Genomic DNA, 22,371 nt, shown 5'->3' on the forward strand with positions numbered 1-22,371 from the left:
TTTGATATCAACCAGCCTATCCGAGATAATTTCTCAATTATCAGAAACATTGCCTGAAAGATTATAAATAAACATGCATTTTTATATGTAGTTCACCCACATCTCTGTTGACACAGTAACGAAGGAGACATTTTGGAGACGAATACGGGTTCATCGACTAGGTCTTTTCCTCATAGCCTAATAATACTTTAATCAAAGGGATAAACAAGCATCAACCCTTGTTCTCATATAGCAGATGGCACACTTGTGTTGTGTGATCATCATATAACCGTATTGTCAGAACTAGTCATATAACGTATTGTCAGAACTTGAGCATCTTGGTAATGTCTTCGGGATTAAATCCCTAGTATTGTCATCTTGAAAATGACAAATATACATTCATCTAACATATTACGATAGACCGAAGTAGTCTTTTCACCTAGTTGTCGGTTCTAAATTGATTTTAAATCGTTTCAAGGAAAAACTGATTTTATCCTTTTACATAACTTTGTCATTAAGGATAAAACAGAAAATATGAAAATAAAATAATTACGTGACATTCATGAAGTTAACAATGCTATTATGAATATTCGTCCACATATATATATAATACATAAGGAATTCCGCCCTGGTTTCATACATCATACATGTGCCAGTTTTATATGTCTCTGAAGATTCAACGATGTATCAAGCATACATGCACGTGTATTTCGTGCACCGTTGCTGCAATTCACGTGGTGTCTTTGAAGTTGTATCTCATAGTCACCGTTATAGAAACCCTGTCAAAATATTTAAGTGCATGTTCATATCATATATTGACGTTATGTGTGTGCATATGATATATTTTAGTGTGTAAAATATATGAGGTATGTCTCTACGCTAAATATTTTGGAGTTCATACTTGAATATCTTGCTTTCAACGTGGAAAAAAAACTTTTTAACTTTAATCATTTTGGAGTGCACTTTATAAAAGTGTTCTCGGATTCAAATGCTTAACATTTCCATGTAAATTATTCTAGTATTTATGCTGTAGACTAGATTTCAATCAAGTGGGCATCCCGTACAACATCAGGTCGGCATCAGCTGGTTTGAAATTTCAAGTGCCTGTTCTCAATGTTCTCTTTTAATCAAATAGTTAGAATATCTTAATGATTTGTTAAAAACACATATATATGAAGATAATTTATGATACAAAATACAATGAATGGTAACATGTTGCTAGAAAATGAATTATGTGGTGTTAAATTTAGTATAACGAGGTATTCACTATGGGAGATATTGAACAATGTTTTCAAAATACCTCCGACTTTTTCAAGAGCTTTGCTTTGATGTTAACAGTGAACGGACCACGTTCGTATAGAATGATTCTAGCCTGATGGGATATTTACAGTGAACATTGCTATTTAGCCACAGAAACCTTGACATTAAGTGTTTAAGGTCCACTAAATCACCCTTTCCACTTGTAAAGGAACTGTCATTTGATTTTTCCTCTCCGCAACGATAAGTCAAGTTGAGAGGTTACGGAAACAGGGAAGCCCTCTCTCCTCTCCATTGCTCATTGCCGTAAGATGGCGCCATTCTCTATCATTCTCATGTCATTTTTACGTTTTAATTTGCTCAACAAGATGGACCAGTAGGTCCCGAGCGTCACGGATGAAAGGGAAGCGTATGGCGAGGTTAAGTAGATAAGTTATGATATGCACATGTGTTCGGTGTATGTAAGGTAGCACATACTATCAAAAATGACTTGTGTATGCCATCATAACACTTTAGTATTTTACCCTTCCATCCTCGGGACGATTTGAGATTGTGTACAAGGATTTTTGGGGTAGCGAAGGGCATACAACTTGGTACGTTGTTACACATACACACAACTATCATGTAGTGTACCCAAAAAGTGACCTTTATCATAGTTAAGTTCATTCCCGTACCAGGTGCTGCCTTTAGGGTTGGGTCCTCAATTTCTACAAGTATTACTCGTTCCCTCATTTCCTATATTGAAACATTGCCACATCATCCTTAATATGATATTGTCCAATGATTACCAGCATAGTCAACTTAAGACAGAAAACTGAAGACAGTGTTAATTATTAAGCTTCGTAATGGTAACGTTTATGTTTTTTTCTCCTATAGAAGACAGAACGATTTTTTTTCTGTCGTGTACCGAATCATAACTCACATTATATAAACAAAACTAGATAACACATTAAACACATACAAATAAACATTTTAGTAACGTCACATATGTTTTTAAAAAAACCTGGCAGAACAGTTTCAGAAGAGAAGATATTAACACGTGCAGTTTGTGTATATGTTACATCAACAATAAATCTCCGCATAACAGTTGTAGTCTTCACATAGAAATAACTGTCACATGGCCATCTAATGTAACAATGGTGAGGTTAGATCTAATGAGCATAATACGCATGGAATTATGAGAAGGAGAAGAAGAGTGAAGGATGGAGGGAGATATATACTTCTGTTTCACTATAACTATCAACATTTGCTTTAGTCTAATGGGTTGTGTACAAAATGTCGTAGCCGGCATCGTAAACAGTCTTCCTGTGTAGCATTGCTTGTCAGGGCTCCAACAGATTTGGCACAATAAGGGTATTGGTGTTCGTTAAATATAGGGCAAGCATTGCTCATTTCAGATCTGCAATGTATAAACAATGGAGGCGAGTACAACAGATACAGTAAATACTCAAAAGATTTTTCCCGTATTTTTAATAACAGAAAAAAAATAAATAAATCTGATTGTGCACATGTGTTCACAGATACATTACGTGTATTACCACATTTTAGAAAAGTTATTGGCCTGAGATGTTTGAGGTTACTTTATCACTTATACACAGCCAATGAACATAGGAATCTGGCATCAAATTCAAGGTTTGTCTTATTGCAGCGTTTATTGCACCCTGATTGATTCTCTTGTTATCTTTGTAGGCAATGACGAGGACAAAGATGATAAAGATGGCAAACGACGACGAAAGCAACGACGGAACAGGACGACGTTCAACAGTACACAGCTGGCAGCCTTAGAACGAGTGTTTGAGAGAACACACTACCCCGATGCCTTCGTTAGGGAGGAATTGGCGAGAAGAGTTAATCTCAGTGAAGCGCGAGTACAGGTAAGTCATTAGTATTAGGTAAATTTGACATATAAGTTACAGTCACACCCATACCATCGTATCTGTAGGCTCACACATCACACTGTAACACATATTTGTCTCATCTGTAACAGTAGGTACCCTTAACTTTCATACCGTATTGTTTTATATTGTCTTTGAACTATACAAGACAGTATCACAATAAGATATACACACATTACCACTAGATTTATAGATGTAATTGCCCGATGGTATATTATGTACATGCAGGACAATACAATATCGCCTACTTACAAATGATACTAATACATGCCTACACCTGTTAAAGCTACAATGTTCGCCTGACTCTTTTATATTATATTTAAAAAAATCATGTTTCTGGTTCTTATATGTAGCAAATATACCTTTAGTCTAATCTTAAATAAAAGATTTTACTGCGAGGATCATTAATCAAATCATATAAACTCACAACTTACCCAGCAGGTCCATACAAACAAAACCAATCACTATGTGACCATACCACTAACAAGATGGAAAGTAATATAAAACACTGAAATAGCTTGAATGTTTTTTCATAATATAATCTCAGTTTTAGGTAAACATGATATTGCAAGGTATGCCCTTACATGCATAAATTAGAACATGAACGAATAGTTTAATGTATTGTCACTTTCAGGCAAAACGTGTAATATTCTATAAGAGAGTTTCGTATAGCAATAATTCAAAAGTGTAATAATGTTGGGAGATACATGTTATGTTTATAATGTTAACAAAATGATTTATATAGATGAAAATCATTTAAAATTGCATTAACAATAAAAAAATGTCCAAGTGCGATATTCTTGTTTTATAACAAATTGGAAAACAGGGATACTAAAAGTTTTGTATATTCATTTTCAGGTATGGTTCCAAAACAGAAGAGCAAAATTTCGTCGAAACGAACGGAATATGATGGCTCAAAGGGGGAACCTTTACGGCCGGCCGGAAAACACGCCAATTGAGCAACCCATTACGCCCCGCCCATCATCAATGAACACTGACAACCTGTCATGGTATGCCCCACCCGCGTACAGTCCCTCCACATCATCAAACAGTTGTGCTCTGGCGAACCACTCCTACACCCCTCCTCCACCAAACATCGGCTCCAGCATTGCATGTCTTCGGCTCAAGGCCCAAGAATACAATAACGTTATGCAACATAATCCTTACGGACATCAAATGCAGCAATGACTAGGCGGAGGGGGTGTTGGAGTGGGTGGGACTAACCTTGCGGGAGGGGCACTGGGAGGGGAAAAACAGACTTATGGTAGCCCTTACGGGCAGTTTGGCCAAGAAATTAATCATGGACTTCAAACGCAAGACAATGATAACTACACAATTGCTCAGATATAACTGATCAAGCAAAGTTACATAATAAGCTTCTAAAACCATGTTGCAACGTGTTGGTGTTACCATAATCGTTGTCAAAATATTTGGAAGTCATGATGTTTGCTGCAAAAACAGCTTGGATCTCAATCTGACAATTTCATTAAATACGACAAAGGAAGCTACTGGAATTGTTGTAAATTCCATGGACTTCTACATCGATGCGTCATTGATATTCCGGAAGTTTATGAAATAATTTTGATGAAAACTTCCGGTTGTGATATGCCAAGAAATATGAAAGGAAAGAGCTGATCTGTTGACGTTTTGAAGTGGAACTTTTTACAATTAGGCAATAAATGAAAAGTATTGACAACCAATAAGCCAAGTTATGGAAATTAAATACGGGTGTTACTTTTACAATGCATAATGTCACCCCATTCAAGTGAAAGGATTTAAGTTCTCATTTAAAATTCCATCCAAATTCCAGTATCTTGGCAATTTCATATGATTAAAACTTTCTGATATTGTACTGAAAGGTTTGACAAAGCTAAAGATGATTATCATCAACCATAAAAAACATCACTGTCATATTAAACGACTTCATCATTTGTTTCTTGTACAGCACAGCCAACTAAAAGTTAAATCAACGAACAAAAACGAAAATACCGAAACCCTCAGCAACATTCAAAAACCCTTGCATCGCCAAAAATATCTGGCGGCGCATGATTCAGAACGATTTTTGTGTCTATACGCCGTCTTCCTAGAGTGTTAAAGACATACTTGCCCAGAGATTCTTGTGCTGATAATGTCACGTGATGTAGATCTGCAAGTGAAAGGTATTCTTAGCAACACAGTAATCATCCCAGCTGATTCCGTCTCATTGACATTATCATCGAAAATATCATGCGCGATAAAGAGGAGAAACTCCACGTTGACAGTATCGAGATCATCTGTAGAGGTCAAATGGATCAAGTGTAAATCACAGCATATAGTCAAGGATATTTATCTTGATAAAAACACAATTTTAGCCTAAATAAGCAGTTTGTATATAACTTATTCAAATAAGTTGTGCAATATTGATACTACATGTCTATCTGTTTCAAATTTGGTTAATTCATATGGTATTTATGCCTGTGTAATTTCACTAAAATTATTCTTACATGAGCTGCTGTAAAATATATGGAAAATGGCACAGATTTTGAATTCATAAGTTTGTCATATCTTCAGTGTGGTGTACACAGTTTTAAATAGTATCAGGGATATGACCATAAGCAGATTTAGAACATGAAGCTTGTCGAAAAAAAACCACCGCACGTTTATTGTTTTTCTCTGATTTTGAAGACATGTTATTTAGACCGTTTATTTATTGATATTATTTTCATTTTTAATCGCTGAAAGTGCTAAATCTCTTCGATACACTGTTTGGTGTTGTATTCATAAGTAAAATGTGAATATGAGAGAAAGCATGGAGAGCAAATAAAAACTGAAATCCTTGCTAAGTGCTATTGGTGAAATGGGGTACACGTATCATTACGTACGAGGAGGTAACATTATTGTAAATAACATTGAATGGAAGTGATTTGTGTCACCGCAATAATACTTGTTATACTTTGATTGTTGGGTATTTCGGTCACCATGTGTATGTATGAGGATGAGTGTGTTACAAATGTTTCTAAAGTGAAAATGGACATATGAATGTGTATGTTTTTTAAATGGTGCACAAGAATATTGTGTGAAAGCTGACGGATAAAGTGTGGTCCCTAAAGGACAGTATTATCACTGTTGTATACATCTCCTTACTGTTGTAAATGACTGTAAACTATTTTCATACGTTTAATATCGTTTAATATCTTTATTGATATGCATAATTATAAAAATAAATCTTTTTGATATAAATTGTCTTTTGTTTTAAAAAGAAATCCTGGTCGGTGCTTACACTTTTCGCCCTTCCCACAGAGAGCAACACCGTTGAATATGATAGAAACAAATGTGTAAATTCTTACCCCCAAAGATCAGTTTTGATTATAATTTTCTGGTTACGATTCTAAATATTACTATTGCATCGATTTATAATAATTTGTACAGGGACACAATTTTAGCATAGAATGTTTCATGTGAATTCTTTATGAATATCATTAAAAATACAACGAAACCAATTGATACGAAAAACAAAACTCAATTTATTTCTCCAGGAAGTTTCAAAATTCGCTTTCACATAAATCTGTACAAATAATAGATTGTTTCTTTGAAGAAAGATACAGAAATCTTGCACGTTCCTTTGAAGGTGAATAAGTCTGATAATACCACTGCTCCACATCAGATTAATGTTTCAGAAATATATCGAAGATATCAGCTTACTCGTCCGGAACCCTGATATCATGGCCGATTGTATTTTCTCACGGGCGATTGGAAAAATAGTCACATGCTTCCGGCGTTGTAAATATTTCAACAAATGAAAGGTTTACAGCAGAAAAGTACTCTAAGGGAAGTTGTGAAGGAATTGTGCATATATTCAGGTTAGATTAAGGAAAATCATGAAATTCAAAACACCGATAAAAAAAGTTACTTGCGCAGAAAGAGAGAGTTTTTGATTGCGAAGATAAGCTTTTTAATACTTCCTGTAGTATTTTCGAAGATTGTATATACAGATGAACCCGATGGCTTGTCTCGTAAATAACCTTTTTAATAGGCATGTCCTCAAACTATTTTTTGTTAACATTCTGAGATGAATAACGGCAACACAGCGTCACTGCTCCTCTCTTGTATGGACAATGCATATGTCTCCACAAAGAATGAATCTTTAGATATGGGAGTAGAGTAGTATTTATAAACTCCATCGACCAATATAGGAAATAGGACGTATCTTCATAATTGTTATGGTATCTTTATAGAATTTCGGAATTCGATTCTCCAAACAAACGTGACAAAGTTACGAGGTCCTCTTCCCTAGAAAGTGGGAATTTCCCGGATACTAGAGTTACCTTTCACATTTACATCCATCCGCAACAAGAGCAGTATATAAGTAAGATGTTTAATAATTGTTGTAAAATAAAGTTGAATTTTCCTCACAGTTGAAATGACTTGATATCTCGCTTCTTTTGTGTTACCTTGATTATGAATTATATTAACTGTGTTTTTACTTATCTAAGTATTTCTCTTCTCAGCTATATCACTCGCCGCCTATGTGTACTGCCAACTAACCTAGGTTATTATCAACAATCACTTTTCTTTCTTCATGTTCAGCGTAAACATTCAATTCATACATGCTCTATCAGAAATTGGGTTTTAAGCATACCGGTCAATAATGTGTTAAAATCATTATTGAAAATTCATTTGAAATACATAGGTACATACAACCTGTGGAAGCCAGTGACGTTATAACACCATAGTGATATTTAAACACACTACGAAAAAATTTGACCTATAGATAGACATTTTCTTTGTGACTTAAAAATCCGTCAACACTCTGTGCAACAGAATACAAAAAGGTGTAGTCTTTGATCATTGCACAACATGACATCAACATTATTGTTTTTAGACTATCAACTAACCACTGAAGTATCCCTTGCGGAAATGTTTGTCGATCTATTATGACGTATATATTAACTCTCGCTAATCACATATGACAGATGTTCTTGAAACATCATGAAAATAATATTACATAATGGTATTACTACAGCATTCGAGATATTACAATGCATTTGGGAAATACGATTTCTTTAGAGTAGCTTTAACAAGTTAGACAAGCCGATTCGAATTTGTTTCTTTGCTAATTTAATAAAAAGAAACATGTAAGTTATACTTCATAAGCTAGTAGTGAACATAAGTTCTGACATGTTATAGAAACCCTCTATTGCGTGGCATCACCTACCATTAAAATAAACATTGAGTAGATAAAAACGCGCCCGATAATTCCCATATATTCTTACTAATGAGAGTGGATAAGATCCCTATACGCTTGCTTTCTTTGATTCCTAGGACTAAAGTTTTATCTACAGGACGGTGTTCGTTTCATATTCTCTGATAACACTGCCAATTAAAGAGGTGATCTGTGAGGGCCCGGTCTTCAGCGCGCGAGCACGAGACTGGCATTCCCGAACAACTGATCTGGACTTATTTTCAAAAAAACCTTTGTGGATGGTAGTAATTTTGGAAGAACCACTTGAAATTTTGAATCTGATACAATATAGACAAATATTGAATTAAAATGTATCAAAATGATGTGCCTACCTTTTAGAACTCGTCTGTGATTTAAGGACCTACAATGTAAATTGCTGAAACCCAGGATGAGAAAGGTAAAAAAAAATATCGAAATTAGTCGAAAGAATGTCACAATATAGACAGGAGAAGCGCTAACCGTATGATTGATTATGAATGACAATAGCAATTTTCGACATTTTTTCATTATTTGGTATACAGTTATAAATTGGTATTATACTTGATGATAAACAATGGCTTACTATTTTACAAGGCTTTGTTCTCACAACTTTGTTAAGTCTACGCAGCTTTCACTTTTGTTTTCATATGACCTTGTTTCCATGGATTTCTCTTTATGTCAACGTTGGTCTATATTTTTCCTTGTTAGATGTTATCAAATTTCAGATGAATTAAAGGATATATTCACAAAATGAAATGATCATTTTCATCATCATTTGATTATGATGAAAAAAGATATTTCGAGTTGATTTCTAAGAATTGTGTATAACAAAAAATATTTCATTTAGACACAATGCTATTAATATAACGATATATCTTTATTTCATTTTTCATTACAAGATATTATTTTTCAAATGTGAATCAATTTGGTCGTGTGACATTGAAACAACACTTACCAGCAACGTTTTTCCAATGTCATGGCATGTATTTTTTTCTGATGGATCATGACATTTTACTCTCCGTTTAGCTAGATCATCCATTTATGATATTGTTCCTTTTAATATCTTTTCGGTTCGGTCGTTTATTTGAAGGACGAATCATTACGATAATGTCATACCTGAAGTTACCTCATGCCACTTCGAGAAATCATAAAATACCACACTGTGAGGGATTCTTTTGTCTCAATATTCAGCCCGTGGCGCTAGAATACATTAAAGATGCCGGTACGGGTTTGAGCAATAGAGCACTATTTGTAGATGTCATCACCTTTATTCTGTGTTTTGTCAAATTGTTTGTTGTAGTCTACACTATGTTTGAGTATTATCTAACCGTCTACCAACATATATCAGTGTTTTTGAGAGGAAGACAATAAGTCTGAACATCCTCTGTTAATGTGGCTAAATATTGTCTAAAAGATGACCTTTTTACTGTCACCCAGCTTTGTGGTTACCTGGGGAGATAACTGGGGACAGCCCTGTTTGGGAACACCCAAATACCTTCGATAAACATGTGTAGATGTACGTTTTCTTTATATTTTAGAAAACCTGAGAACGACTAATGTTACAAACGACTAGACGTATGACAATAAATCTGTATTAAACATTTAATGACACACATTATCAAGTATATATATCCATAGGTATAGGTACCCTTTGTTAATGCTGTCCTTTTCCCCGGCCGTATCCACAGTGTATAAAATAAAGCGTATTTTGAATGAAATTTGCAGACTTAAGTGTGTTAGTTATATTCTATTATATTACCTTACATAATGAATTGTAAGCATCCTTTTAAATGCACGTCCCGCTGACCTCGATAATTACGTACCGTCTACCAAGTGAAATTTGTGACCGCAACCTCATTTTTGTCACTGTGCTATTCATTTTGATATGAACCAATGTGGCCTCAATGGTTGGCCCGACATATCAGTACAATCGAAACTGATCACCAATGGTGAAACATGGATTTGCCAAACGATAAGAACAGCACGAACCAATTGTGACCTTTTTCGACCTATCTTGACCCTTGACCCAACCGCCATGTTGTATATGTTGCCGTCCGTCAAAGCCTGTCGAAAATGACACGTTATGCAATCGATGCATGTCATGTGCATGCTGGAGATGTCGTAAACATGTGCCCGGTATCTGGTATCGAGCCAAAGTGCCTCCTATCAATGATATCGTGGTTCTAAAGACGTCATCTTCCACCGTCAGAAGTCTTCCTGATTTATCGAACTGTCTAATTAATGAATGAAAATATGAGGCCACACACGGGTTTGTTTAGATCTACTATCTTAATGAACCATAGCTTAAGAGTTATCGTTGGTTGATGACCAGAAAGATTCCCTTAAGAGCCTCTCTAATCTAAATGATAACAAAATGTAATTGAGTTCCAGCCCAGTGTTTCTCGATTATGACGATTTTCGGCCTTGCCCCTTCCTCGTTCACAAAGCATTAACATCAGTTTTACATAGAATGATGGCTTTTACACTACCAAATTAATATTAAGATTTAATTAAAATGAAAATATCATTTTTTTTTAAAATTTGTACATGTATTTGTAAATAATTTTATATGAAATATGACAAAATTAGATAATTCTAAAGAATGGAGACGTCAGTTAAATTATAATCGAATAAAAGATGCTATTTCAATCAATAAAATCTCAGTACAGCTTTTTGTTTCTTTTTCGGATGTTTCAGTATAGTGGTCTTACGGATAATACAGCTTTATTAAATCATATCCTTATTACGGTAACTTTTTTCATGTTTAACCATTAAAATAATTTTTATTTAAACGAAGGGAGGTAACTCTTGCTAAGAGAGACAGTGATCTAGTCATGGAAATTGTACTGACCATACTTAAATACAACCAACATATGACAATTGATTAACATCAAAAACCATCTGAAAAACGTATGGATAAAAGTAAGTTTTCACTGAAAAGAATTTTTTTAATTGACATAGTCATTGTACTATATGCTAATTTTTGGATATGTCCTATCGATGCAGGCCGAAATAGACCTGACTTTTATCTCCAGTTTCGGTATGTAATGTCCAGTATATAATTGGAAATGCTAGGTATCGTTAAATCTATATACATTCGAAATCCCTTCACTCTCGAATCTGGTTTTGTTTTCATGAGCTAACTTTTCCCTTGACGTTATTTAACGTGCGTGGTTTGTATTTTCACAATTAGTTTAAATTTCGGTTCTAGTTATATTTTTGGCATTGAATCGGTATATATAACATGTATGAATATACAGGAAAACAAACAATGATATCTTTATTATGTACTTGTGGCCATTGACATTCAATGTACAAATACCAAACAAGCTTCAATACTGAATATAACTAAAGGTGTATCTATATATATCTTCAATTAAACAAGAAATAGATATGTAAGTTAAAGCACATCTTTACGTTTCATATGAGGTGCATCTCAAAAGTTAAAAGCACGCTATCATACATCACATACTGTTCGTCAGACACAGGCATTCAAACAAAGTTCTAAGCTCATATATAAAATACTAAGATTTCAGATCTGTCATATATCTTAACGAGTATGCTATCAAAATTTCACAATTGTATCGTATATTTATTTTACGTTCATTTTAACATACATGAACATATTCATTATACTTCATTTGACAATATAAAATTCAGAGCATTTTATTCTGTAAAAAAGGATAGTTTTTATCGTGACATGTCATGTTCACTTTTCATTTTGTGTAATACAATTCATGTAACCAATATCATCGCAGGTATTAATATAGTACGCTGTAGTACAGACAGTCACATGCTAGGTTGTGTTATTATATTGCAAATGGGAACATGCTGGTACAAGCTATTACATACACTGTTATATTATAGTACAATATGCAAATTCAATGCGAAATGAAGACAAAACGCATGAAGTTATCGTATCACAACAGCACTGGAATATTCCGCTTTTGAAAATGGTTCCAAGAAATAAAGTTCGTTTGCAATTTCATTTTTGAGAAAATATTGATTTTTAAGAAAATTTCAATACAAAAATTTTAATTAGATTTTAAGCAAGTGATAAATAGATGAAATTGCTTGTTAAGTATCAAAAATGTATTGTTAGTTTTGATGTAATTTTAGACAGGTTTAGCAGCAAGTTGAATGGGTGAAAACGAAGAACTGTAAGTATAAGAATTAATAATCTACTTTATTTAAGTTATGGGGAGATAACTACAATTAACATTTTGTGAATCACGCATTACATGTTTAGTCAGTTAATAAGTTAATCCAGTCTTTGATTGAAGTTATCCCCGATAACCTAAACAAAAATGAAAATTAATCCTTTAATTACTACACAGCAAAATAAAAAAAAAATCCGTATAAATGAAATATAAACATCTCATTACCGTGTTTTATAAAATACTTTCTTTCCATTCTCTCTCCGAAAATATCAATGATTTTCGAGTTTATGGATTTCGGTGTTCAGTGCACCTTCAAATTCATATCGTAAAATTTGTGCTTTTAGATTCAGTATTTAATGTATCTATCACATAATCGTCCTGTTATTCGATGAATTCACCCGTGATATATGTTTGCATATGTCACTAGTGTAATAAGGTACGTAGGAACGTACGTTTAGTTGGTTGCACTAATCAGAAATGAATAGAATTGTCATAACATGGAAAACCAGGTGACGTCATGGAATGAAAACGACGTAACAAAATGTCTACCTCTGTTTGGTTTTGCTCCTCAATAGATTTTTATATACCTATGTTTCTTTTCTTTACTCCGAAAATGTGGGATTACTTTTGTGGTAAAAACATGATAAAATTGATATACAATATGTCATAGGTACAGGTTGATATATATAGGTAGGCAAGCTATATATACATCAGTTAGTTTCGATCACTTTAGATTTATCTCAATCGCGTTTGTGTCTATAAAAATATAAGCATCACTGACAGGTACTAGAAGGACGGAAACGTTGTATGATGCAGTTTAATTCAATATTTGGCACTACATTATCTAATTGTGAAATATATTAAAATGTGCTATTCATTTGTGTGTCTGTTGTACGATCCTATTTTAGTCAACAAAAGCATAATCTTTATGAAAATAGTCAATTGCCTATGTTTACTACCTAATCGTCATTTTGAGTCCCAATGAAACAGTTTTTTTCTTTGGGTAAGTCACGACCTTCACCATGGATGTCGTTTATTCCAACATAACTCTGTCTCACGAAAACACATCGACATATAAATTACAGTGGGATTTTTTGAAGATAAGATTCCAAAACGTCATTCTCTAAGCTGTTTATGACAAAAATGAGATTTATTTTACCCGATCCCTATAGTCATGGAATTCTATCCTCGTCGTTTCCAAGGGGACATAAAAAGTAAATAGCTGTATGTATACATGAGTGTATCTAGGGATTGTGAAATATGGTGTGTATAGATGGCTCATATGCCAGGGGTATGAATGGAGAATGCCGAAACTGATACAAGGTAAATGTGGAAGAGGAATAGATTTATCGTGGACTGGAGCAGTAGAAACATTTATATGTTTGTGGGAGGGGTTAAGGCTCATGTAACTATTTCATCGGAAAATACAATATGGTGGAAAGATGGATGGCCAATATGATTAAGAAGCGATAAGTTCTTTCCAGACGTCTTCATGGAAATAGTTACATATGGTGGTCAGAGAACATTTATTGGTTTTCCTATAGCGAAGGGGGATCCCCGCAGACATCTCTCTAGAAATAGATGTATGTGGAACAGGGGGATAGGTAACATTTATACATTTTGGGAAGGAGTGGCAGAATCCAAACAGCCTTTCTCCTACCGTGAACACACACATATTGCAAATGGGCCATTGTTGAAAGTATGCTGTAAGTACAGGATCCCGTAAACCATCTCCTCCATCACTGGGCAGTGACGTCAGAAGTATTGTCAGCTTGTCTGTGTAGATACAGTACAGCACAACGTTGACCAAACCTGGGTGTTTTTGGAGTCTTGGCTAAGAACAGATGCAAGGCATGCCTCTAGGGACCCGAGTCAGATGTCAAAGGGGAAAACGGCCATAAATATTGGTAAACATTACATATGTATCTCCCGCAATGTTATGAAGGCAGAACAATCCTGATGGCCCACTTCGTTCATTCTCTTCAGCTTTAAAGGCCTGGATCGCTACTGGAAATCATTTTTGATTTAGTTAAAGCAAGTGATTCATTTTTTCACATCACAATTAAAATGGTATCATGAGCTACATATGACATATTTACAGTGTATATTTTAATGCTTGAGCGCAAACAAGACGAGCTTGTTGTCGTGGCAGATGCTTGTCTTGTTTCTTTGATAGACTACTTATGGAATTAGGAACCATCACTTTAAATGGGAATACCAGACTGAACATTTTACTAAACTCGATATATTAATCTCCGTATCTACCGACATATGAAAAACCGTTGGCGTTCATAACAAACACTTGACTGACACTTAAATTGTACAAAAATAGCTATGTAATGAATCAAGCTGCACCATTTTGCTGTTTTTACTTCAAGGACACGTCAGTGATAATAAGGACCTAAATTTTCAAACCTATGATGCGACTGAGGAAAATCCAAAGAAATCGAAATAAATGTCTAACTCTAATGGGGCAGTGCATAATTTTCTTATTAACGCAGAATACGAAAAATAAATAAATAAATAAAATAACAAACAAAAAATACCAAAACGTCAACATAATCATAAATCAATCAAACGAAGGCAAATATGAACCAAAACAAAGACGTTAGGTCAGGTGTTCCGGAAGAATATGCTTCATCGCTGAAACCCGCAATGGCCAAGTCATGTAAGTAATGTTACGTTCTCAAATGAGAACAAGGTATACAACAACGAAACCAACAGAGAAACTAACGAGCATCAAAAACGTTCAAATCGCACAGAGAAAATGAATATTTCTGAATGATGTCACTATGACGAACTTTTAAAAATTCTTTCAATTTTCATCTACCTGCATCTTTAAAACTCCGTGTTTCGAGTTTGTATATCAGTTGATGACGTCTTGTACGAAAATCGTGATAATGTTATCGTGCTCTTGAATATCGACTCAACATGTAAACATCAGAGGTTGGGAATGCAATGGAGTTGTTATCTAGAAATGGAAAATTCATAATAGGTAAATTTAAATCATCACGCTTATCATGTAGCTTGGTGATAAGCTGTCCAAGTTGGTTTCGTTTTAGGAAAAGATCAAAATAAACGACTGATGTTTACAAAGACCGATATGTGTATCGGTATAGTATCATTACTACACACACTCCTTGTTCTTTTTCAGATGCTTCCGTGGAAATCGTTCCTTTGTTAATGTTATATGTTTTGCCCTAGTTGTATTTAATTTGATTTGGATTGTGATTTTGATGGCATGTTGTTATTTTCTTCTTTGTATATTTATGCTGATATCAGCTATTTTTGGAATTATTCTGTAATGACCTGACCTATTTCAGAATACATATTAAGTGACATTAGCTCATGCAGTACTGATTCTCTTAGTTGTGATTACTTAAGTATAATCAGGCGTCATATAAAGTCATAATCCAATGTAGATATCAAGACACATTAAAGTTGAGTTAAAAGCACACCAATTTTTTTTATCTAAATGCGAATTTTAAAATAAAGCTCAATTAAGTATACAAATTTAACAGTGGTTAGATTTTAAAAGTTAGTATTTAGTACTTTGAGTGAATTACTTTTGTCTAATATTTATTCTATTACCCTATCTTGTTACAAGGGTATGCATAATATTATATATTCTTTTACAATACCATAACCTAGACTTATTTTGTCTATTGTACCTATAGTGTAATTGGTGTGCTGTTATTTATGTTGTAAAATATGTTCTTTTCCATTTGTTTCATGTCTTATGCAAATGTGTTTTGTTTGAAAATGTGAAAATAATATATATATATATATATATATATATCAAAATGCTATACAGTTTTTAGTGTTGATTTTGCATTGAAGTTCGGACGACATAAATAATGCAATTTAATAGCCTTTTCCCTTTATTAGCACTACCGTTACATTCTCCTGATAGTGTGTCTACAGCCGACGGTCTCAGAAATGAACTCATATCTTGCTTTAACCTTTTTGTGATATACCCTGGAGCATTTTTACTAAGTCAGAAATATCATAATATCATAATATGGACAATGATGTGAGTGTTGCGTCATGAACTGAAAATGTCACAACAAAATGGTTTCTGTATTCGATATTGAACTCTAAAATTTATGAAAGTGTAACTTTTCTGAGTAATGTGGTAAAACTATTTTAAATCTGTTTTCATTTTGTATGAAATTTTAATCTTTGCCCGCAGTTTTTATTTCTTATGGTATATTCTGAAACGAGTCATGGAAGTTGTCATTTTCGCGAAAGTTGGTTAAGATTTTTGCAAGATATAAATGCCATATATAGCTGTGAGCTATGTTGGCAGTATCATAAAAATATGACATTTAGCTGTATTTCTATTACTGACTAATAATGATGTCGTTTGTAAAATATAAACAAACATCATATAATTGAAAACTCATGTAAGATAAAAAATATCATATCTATTTGTAAGATTTAAAGTTTGTAAAATTACTTTTAACCAGTCGCGTCTTCAAGAAAACATGAAAATACCAATATCTTAACAGAATTGTAATCAAAATTCACATTTAAAAAACTAGGGCAAAATATATCATACAACTTGGTGGAAAGTTTTCCAGGTTGGTTTCTTTGAATGAAAAATTCGAGATAAATGGCTAATGAATACAAATGTGTCTTGTCTTTGATTTTCCAATTCTGTTTGGTATATACGATGGACGTGGACAATAGATTTACTGTTATTTAAAGACAAGACGTCATTAATATATCTGAAAGTGAAATTAAACGACTTTGCAAGGTCTTTGTAACCTGTTTTGGTAAGTTCTTTAATACATTCAGCCTTAGTGTGAAATAAAAAAACAAGTTAGTCAAGAGAAGGGCACAATTAGTTAACATGCATATGCCAATATTCTGTTGGAAGACGCTTTCGTATAGTTCACAACGATATATTTCTATAGTCGTGCACATTTCCTGGAGAGAAAGTTCCTATCACAAGAGAACGAAGGCGTTCTTTCAGTTTAGTTTCAGTTTTTAAAATATGTACTGATATAAAAATGCAATTTTCATACTGTTGTGTTATAATAATCGACTAAATTAATTCATGGAACCCGTCTACACGTCACATTAGAGTGCGATGTTTTCGACCTCCCAATGGAAGTGGTTCGAAGATGCATTGTAATCATGCCATATTAAAGGGTAAATGGCAAATAAATGTGGCTCGTCTCAGTGTTACACCGTTATTCACCATACACTATTGTGTGTTATATGTGCACATTTTCTATTTCTTCGTTCCTCCTCAGTTTCCTTGTCATGCGAAATCCCATTCATGTAATGTCGTCTATTTTTGCAAACTGTTTTTCATGGGTAACCCTTCGTCTTTCTGAAAAAAATGACATTAATTACAATTGGCTAAAGTACGTTTAAACCAATCCCCGTAACTTGAAACTGCAAGACACGAGCAATATGTATACAATGCAGGCATTATTTTCTCTCGTTTGTGCTTGCGCTTGGCTTGGTTATTGTTTACTTGACATTGTCATCGAATATGAACATCTGAAGGTGATGTAAGAACGTTCCGGAGTATACGTAAGCAATTATATTCTTGTAAAAAATAAGCTCAACATTTCTCCTTACTAATGCAGTTCAAATGGAAATTAACAATGCAAGTAACAACTCACTCATGAACATCAGTAAACAGCAAAAATAAGGAAAGGAGTTGTTGGTAAAGTTGCTCCTTGTAGTGGCGTTTATACATCTAAATATCGCAAGCTCATTATCGTTTCAATTATCAACAGTGATAACCACATCCTTTGTAATCTGCATGAATCTTTAGATGTGATGAAGCAAAAATGATTGATTAATAATCTCAAAATTTATATAGCATTGTTTTCGTTTTCATTTTATATTTCTAATTTAAGTAAATCATTTTCCCTGTCCGTCCAACAGCCAATTCGGATACCTTAGAGATCAAAACTTCAATAGAAACTTCTTCGATAAATAGTATTGAAATAAAATAGCAGGCATTTATTTCTTTGACTGACGAAAACTCTTTATTTCAAGTTACAATGTCCCTAAATACTTACGCTGATAAGATATTAATCACATTGAAGAAATTGTTATGTACTCGTATAAATAGAGTTGTTTATGTGGCAACAAGCATTCCTTTGACAATCACCACAGGAATGGAACTAATTATCGTATTGGGTAAAAACAAGGTTTGAAAAAGTCTACATTTAGTTCCCGAGATTAAGATACTTACATGGTACTGAATGGGACTGACGGATCATTTACGTTAAGAATGGACCCTGAGAAATTGCTGAATTAAGGTAAACTTTAAAAAGACACAAAACATTCTTTTCACACTTTATCTTTTCTTACTAATTTGCAATTTAAAAGTTGAAGATTTCTTCAAAGAGAAGGAGAAGGTCGCGTCTGTTGACCCTTAGGAAGCAGATCCCTTATAGTCAGACAGTAGTTAGTGTGCCCCTAAAACATACCACATTGGGTTAATTATGATGGCGTCGTTGAAGCAGCTTCCGTCCTCCCGCCTCAGCCCATCCGTGCCAGCCACCGTATCATCCCAAATTATATGCAACAGATAGGAAACGTGGCTACCAGCCATTTACCGGTCAGAAGTCTCCAGTCCTTAAACGCTGAGTATTAATTTATTAGTTATGTTGATTTTATTTTCCCACTTTAAAACGACATCTTAATTTTGTCCTACGTTAATAAAATTACTTCTTTGTCGTGTTTAATCTATGTAGAGAATTATGATATCCTACTTGAAAATGTCACCGCTTCGACATGTCCTTTACCAAAGGTTAGGTTTGTCGGAAGTAGCCATCCAGAATGATGTGATCAATAAAGATTGTACAATAATGTCTTTCACTTGTAACTGTCATCAAAGCATACCAGCGTACCAGAAAAAAGTGTTTGAATTTGTCAAATCTCTAGAGAAGATTATCTGATAACTTATAACATTTACTGGACCTCATTAAATTGGTTCTTTTATTATTATTATCGCACAATAAATCATGAAAATCATTTTGAATCAACAGTTGATATATTCTATTCATTGTCATTTCTTTAATGCATAACAAATTTTGACTCCATTACGTCTGATCATTCTATAAACCGAAATAAATTAATAAATAACAATAAGAAAATGACCATATGTTTACTTTTATTACAAATCAATACAGCTTTTCCAAATCCAAACTCTAAGATATATATACATCAATTTTATTTAGTCGTCAAGAACACAAAGATTTTAACTTAACATACATTCTTGTATGTTGGGCTATTATTATTCACAGTGTAACTGAATCTGAATTGAAATTTGTATAATTGGCCTAATGAATTAGGTCAGGCAGTTTTTACAATGTCGTGAAAAGTAATGAATTTGACAAGTAACTCGCTTTAACACTAAAATCATGTTATACTGACACTCAGTTATTTCACTTTCCTGTTGTTTTCACACTGTTTACGTTACAAAAAACGTTCTTGCTTTGATTTTTAGTAAGACTAATGATGAACATGTTTAAGTCGTTTCAAATAATTGAATATTATCTTACAGCCTTACTTTATGGACGGCCTTAAACGTTTTATCATTAAACAAAATGTGTTGATCTAGTCGAATAAAAACCCAATAAACATCACAGTATTGTTTTTATTGTTTTAATGTTTCAGTTTATCATCGGTTTATCAAGTGTAATACATTGAGGTTGGTTTTTTACTGAAATATATAATCATTAAGATTTATGATTGTCGATGCATGACCTCTTTGTTTTGCCAAATTATGTAATTGTTATTTTGTTTTGTTTTTGTACCCAATCCTGTTGCTTATCACCATGGCAATAAGATACATTTGAATCAAAACGCTTTTAAAATTTATTACAACATATGTCACTACATATGTATATAAGCCTCAACATACAAATAGCTTCTCGGATTATCTTTATTGGTTGAAAAGCATACTTATTGAATACAAAACAAAGGATCCCAAAAGATTAAATGTTAATCCGACGATTAGGGAAGAGAGTAAATTAAGACGATTGGACTTTTTTATTTATTTAAGCAAAAGCCCATCTTCTCGAATAAAATTCAACTTATCATGTATGAATTCTAATAATATTGTGTAGTAGCAAAACACAGGTTAGATATTGTGATGGTTTAATTGCATTGTTCACTTACATAAACTGAGTAAAGTTGTGAAAAACCGAGTGACACGCATTTTATACATAAAATCTCACAAAACACGTGTTTACCATCATATGTTATTGTCTATGGAAATACACTCTGCAACTAACGATAATGAGTACTGAAATAGCATCTAGGTCTCATTGGTGTTGTTAACAATATGTACACTCGATTCGTAAAACAGTGTTCATCCTGATGTCATCCTAAAAAGCAATGATGAATTCAGAAAGATATAATTGCTACAAAGCATCATACATAACAGCGATTAGCAGTAACTTAAAAACAAATGTAACCATGGTTAAGTGATTATATTTCCACTTTCAAGTGCCAATATCACGAATTTATGGAAAGCGGAAGTAAAATTACCTACAGGAAAACTAGAGACGGTAATCCGGAACTGTATATTCGACTATTTTTCCGGTTCCCCTTCAGCGTCTATACAAATAAATATCAACCCTTTATCATTTCGTAATTTTTTCGAAAGAATAATCCTCAGAACGTAGAGGCTGTCAAGACAAAATGTTAAAGATATCGTGATATAATTAAGCTTATCTGACATTGTTAGGTAAAGTTCTATGACGAAAATAGTACCTTCTGACCTCATCAAAGCTAATCATATGCCTGTCATTGTTCATTACAACAGACGTGATCCTTAGAAAGGATGATCTGCTTTGTATGCTTCGATATCTACTAGCATATGCAAATAGAAAGTCAAAAGCATTACTGAATCAATGAAGTTACTGTTTTTTAATATTTAAACTTTAAAATGATTTAGATGTGTTTTAATGGATTATTGCTTGTCGTTGTGATATTATATCTTATTTATACTTATATAGCAAGAGGATTTCAAGTCAATAACACTTAGGTATCTTACATAGGAATTGCGACAGGAACAAACAAGGATACATTTCTACATTGGAAAGAGTCGAAGAGTTTTCTCTTTACTAAAAAAACACAAATGAATTAATAAAACAACATTACAATATATTGTGAACATTGTTTCTTAATATTGAAGAGAAATGCGTTTTTATTTGTGATTTTTAAGATGCTAGTTTGAATATTTCCCGGAAGCATTCATTGATCAAATATAAAGTTGACTATTTGGAACAGTTTTGTATTAGATAATATTCAGCTGACCAACCCCGTGACCTAGGGGTTATTGGGAGTGTGTTAGAAATAAAGGCTGGTTTTAAATTGCTAAAAGCTTGTCATGGTGGAAGAAGTAAAAGGCCCAATATTGACGATGACGGCTGTCAGAACAATCGCATATTGCATAAGTTTATTTAATAAAACTGTAACATACCGCTGGTTTCCCCTTCTAGAGAATACGCCTCTCTTAACGAAAAGTTCTGTATAGAAATACGAACATACATGTACTAACTTCCACATGCACAATATCAAGAATAATATGCTGTTCATAAAATATGACTTTGAATTTTACGTTTGGTTACCTTCCATATTTTAAAATAATAAAATAGACATTCATTGATTCCATAATTATCAGTAGATGCTACAAATGTGATCATAATAGTGGTAGGTTTTAGGTCTGATTTTACTTTCAGAAAATAAATCACATGTAAAGAATATAACGTTGTTCCTGTCCGTATTAATTAGGCAAAGCAAAACTAAAGTAAGTCTTGTATCGAGACTTTGCTTTTTAATTCTTCTTTACAGAGAAATTCATTTGTTGGAAACTTTATTTGTTTGTATTTATTTTAAG

General features: G+C 33.5%; 1 protein-coding gene across 1 annotated transcript in view; it reads left to right on the plus strand.

Annotated features, from left to right (window-relative positions):
• LOC132544643 (paired mesoderm homeobox protein 2-like) overlaps nucleotides 1-6,350 on the plus strand; it is a 30,034-nt gene extending 23,684 nt beyond the window's left edge. Inside the window, exons 2-3 of the mRNA XM_060208266.1 lie at nucleotides 2,926-3,110; nucleotides 3,990-6,350. Coding sequence (XP_060064249.1) covers nucleotides 2,926-3,110; nucleotides 3,990-4,319 — 515 coding nt within the window. The 3' untranslated portion in view covers nucleotides 4,320-6,350. The remainder of the gene's footprint in view (nucleotides 1-2,925; nucleotides 3,111-3,989) is intronic.
• Nucleotides 6,351-22,371: the final 16,021 nt, after the last annotated feature.

This window comes from Ylistrum balloti, unplaced genomic scaffold, assembly GCF_031769215.1.
Source record: "Ylistrum balloti isolate Yb309-2 unplaced genomic scaffold, AGI_CSIRO_Ybal_v1 Utg369806, whole genome shotgun sequence".
NCBI lineage: Eukaryota > Metazoa > Mollusca > Bivalvia > Pectinida > Pectinidae > Ylistrum > Ylistrum balloti.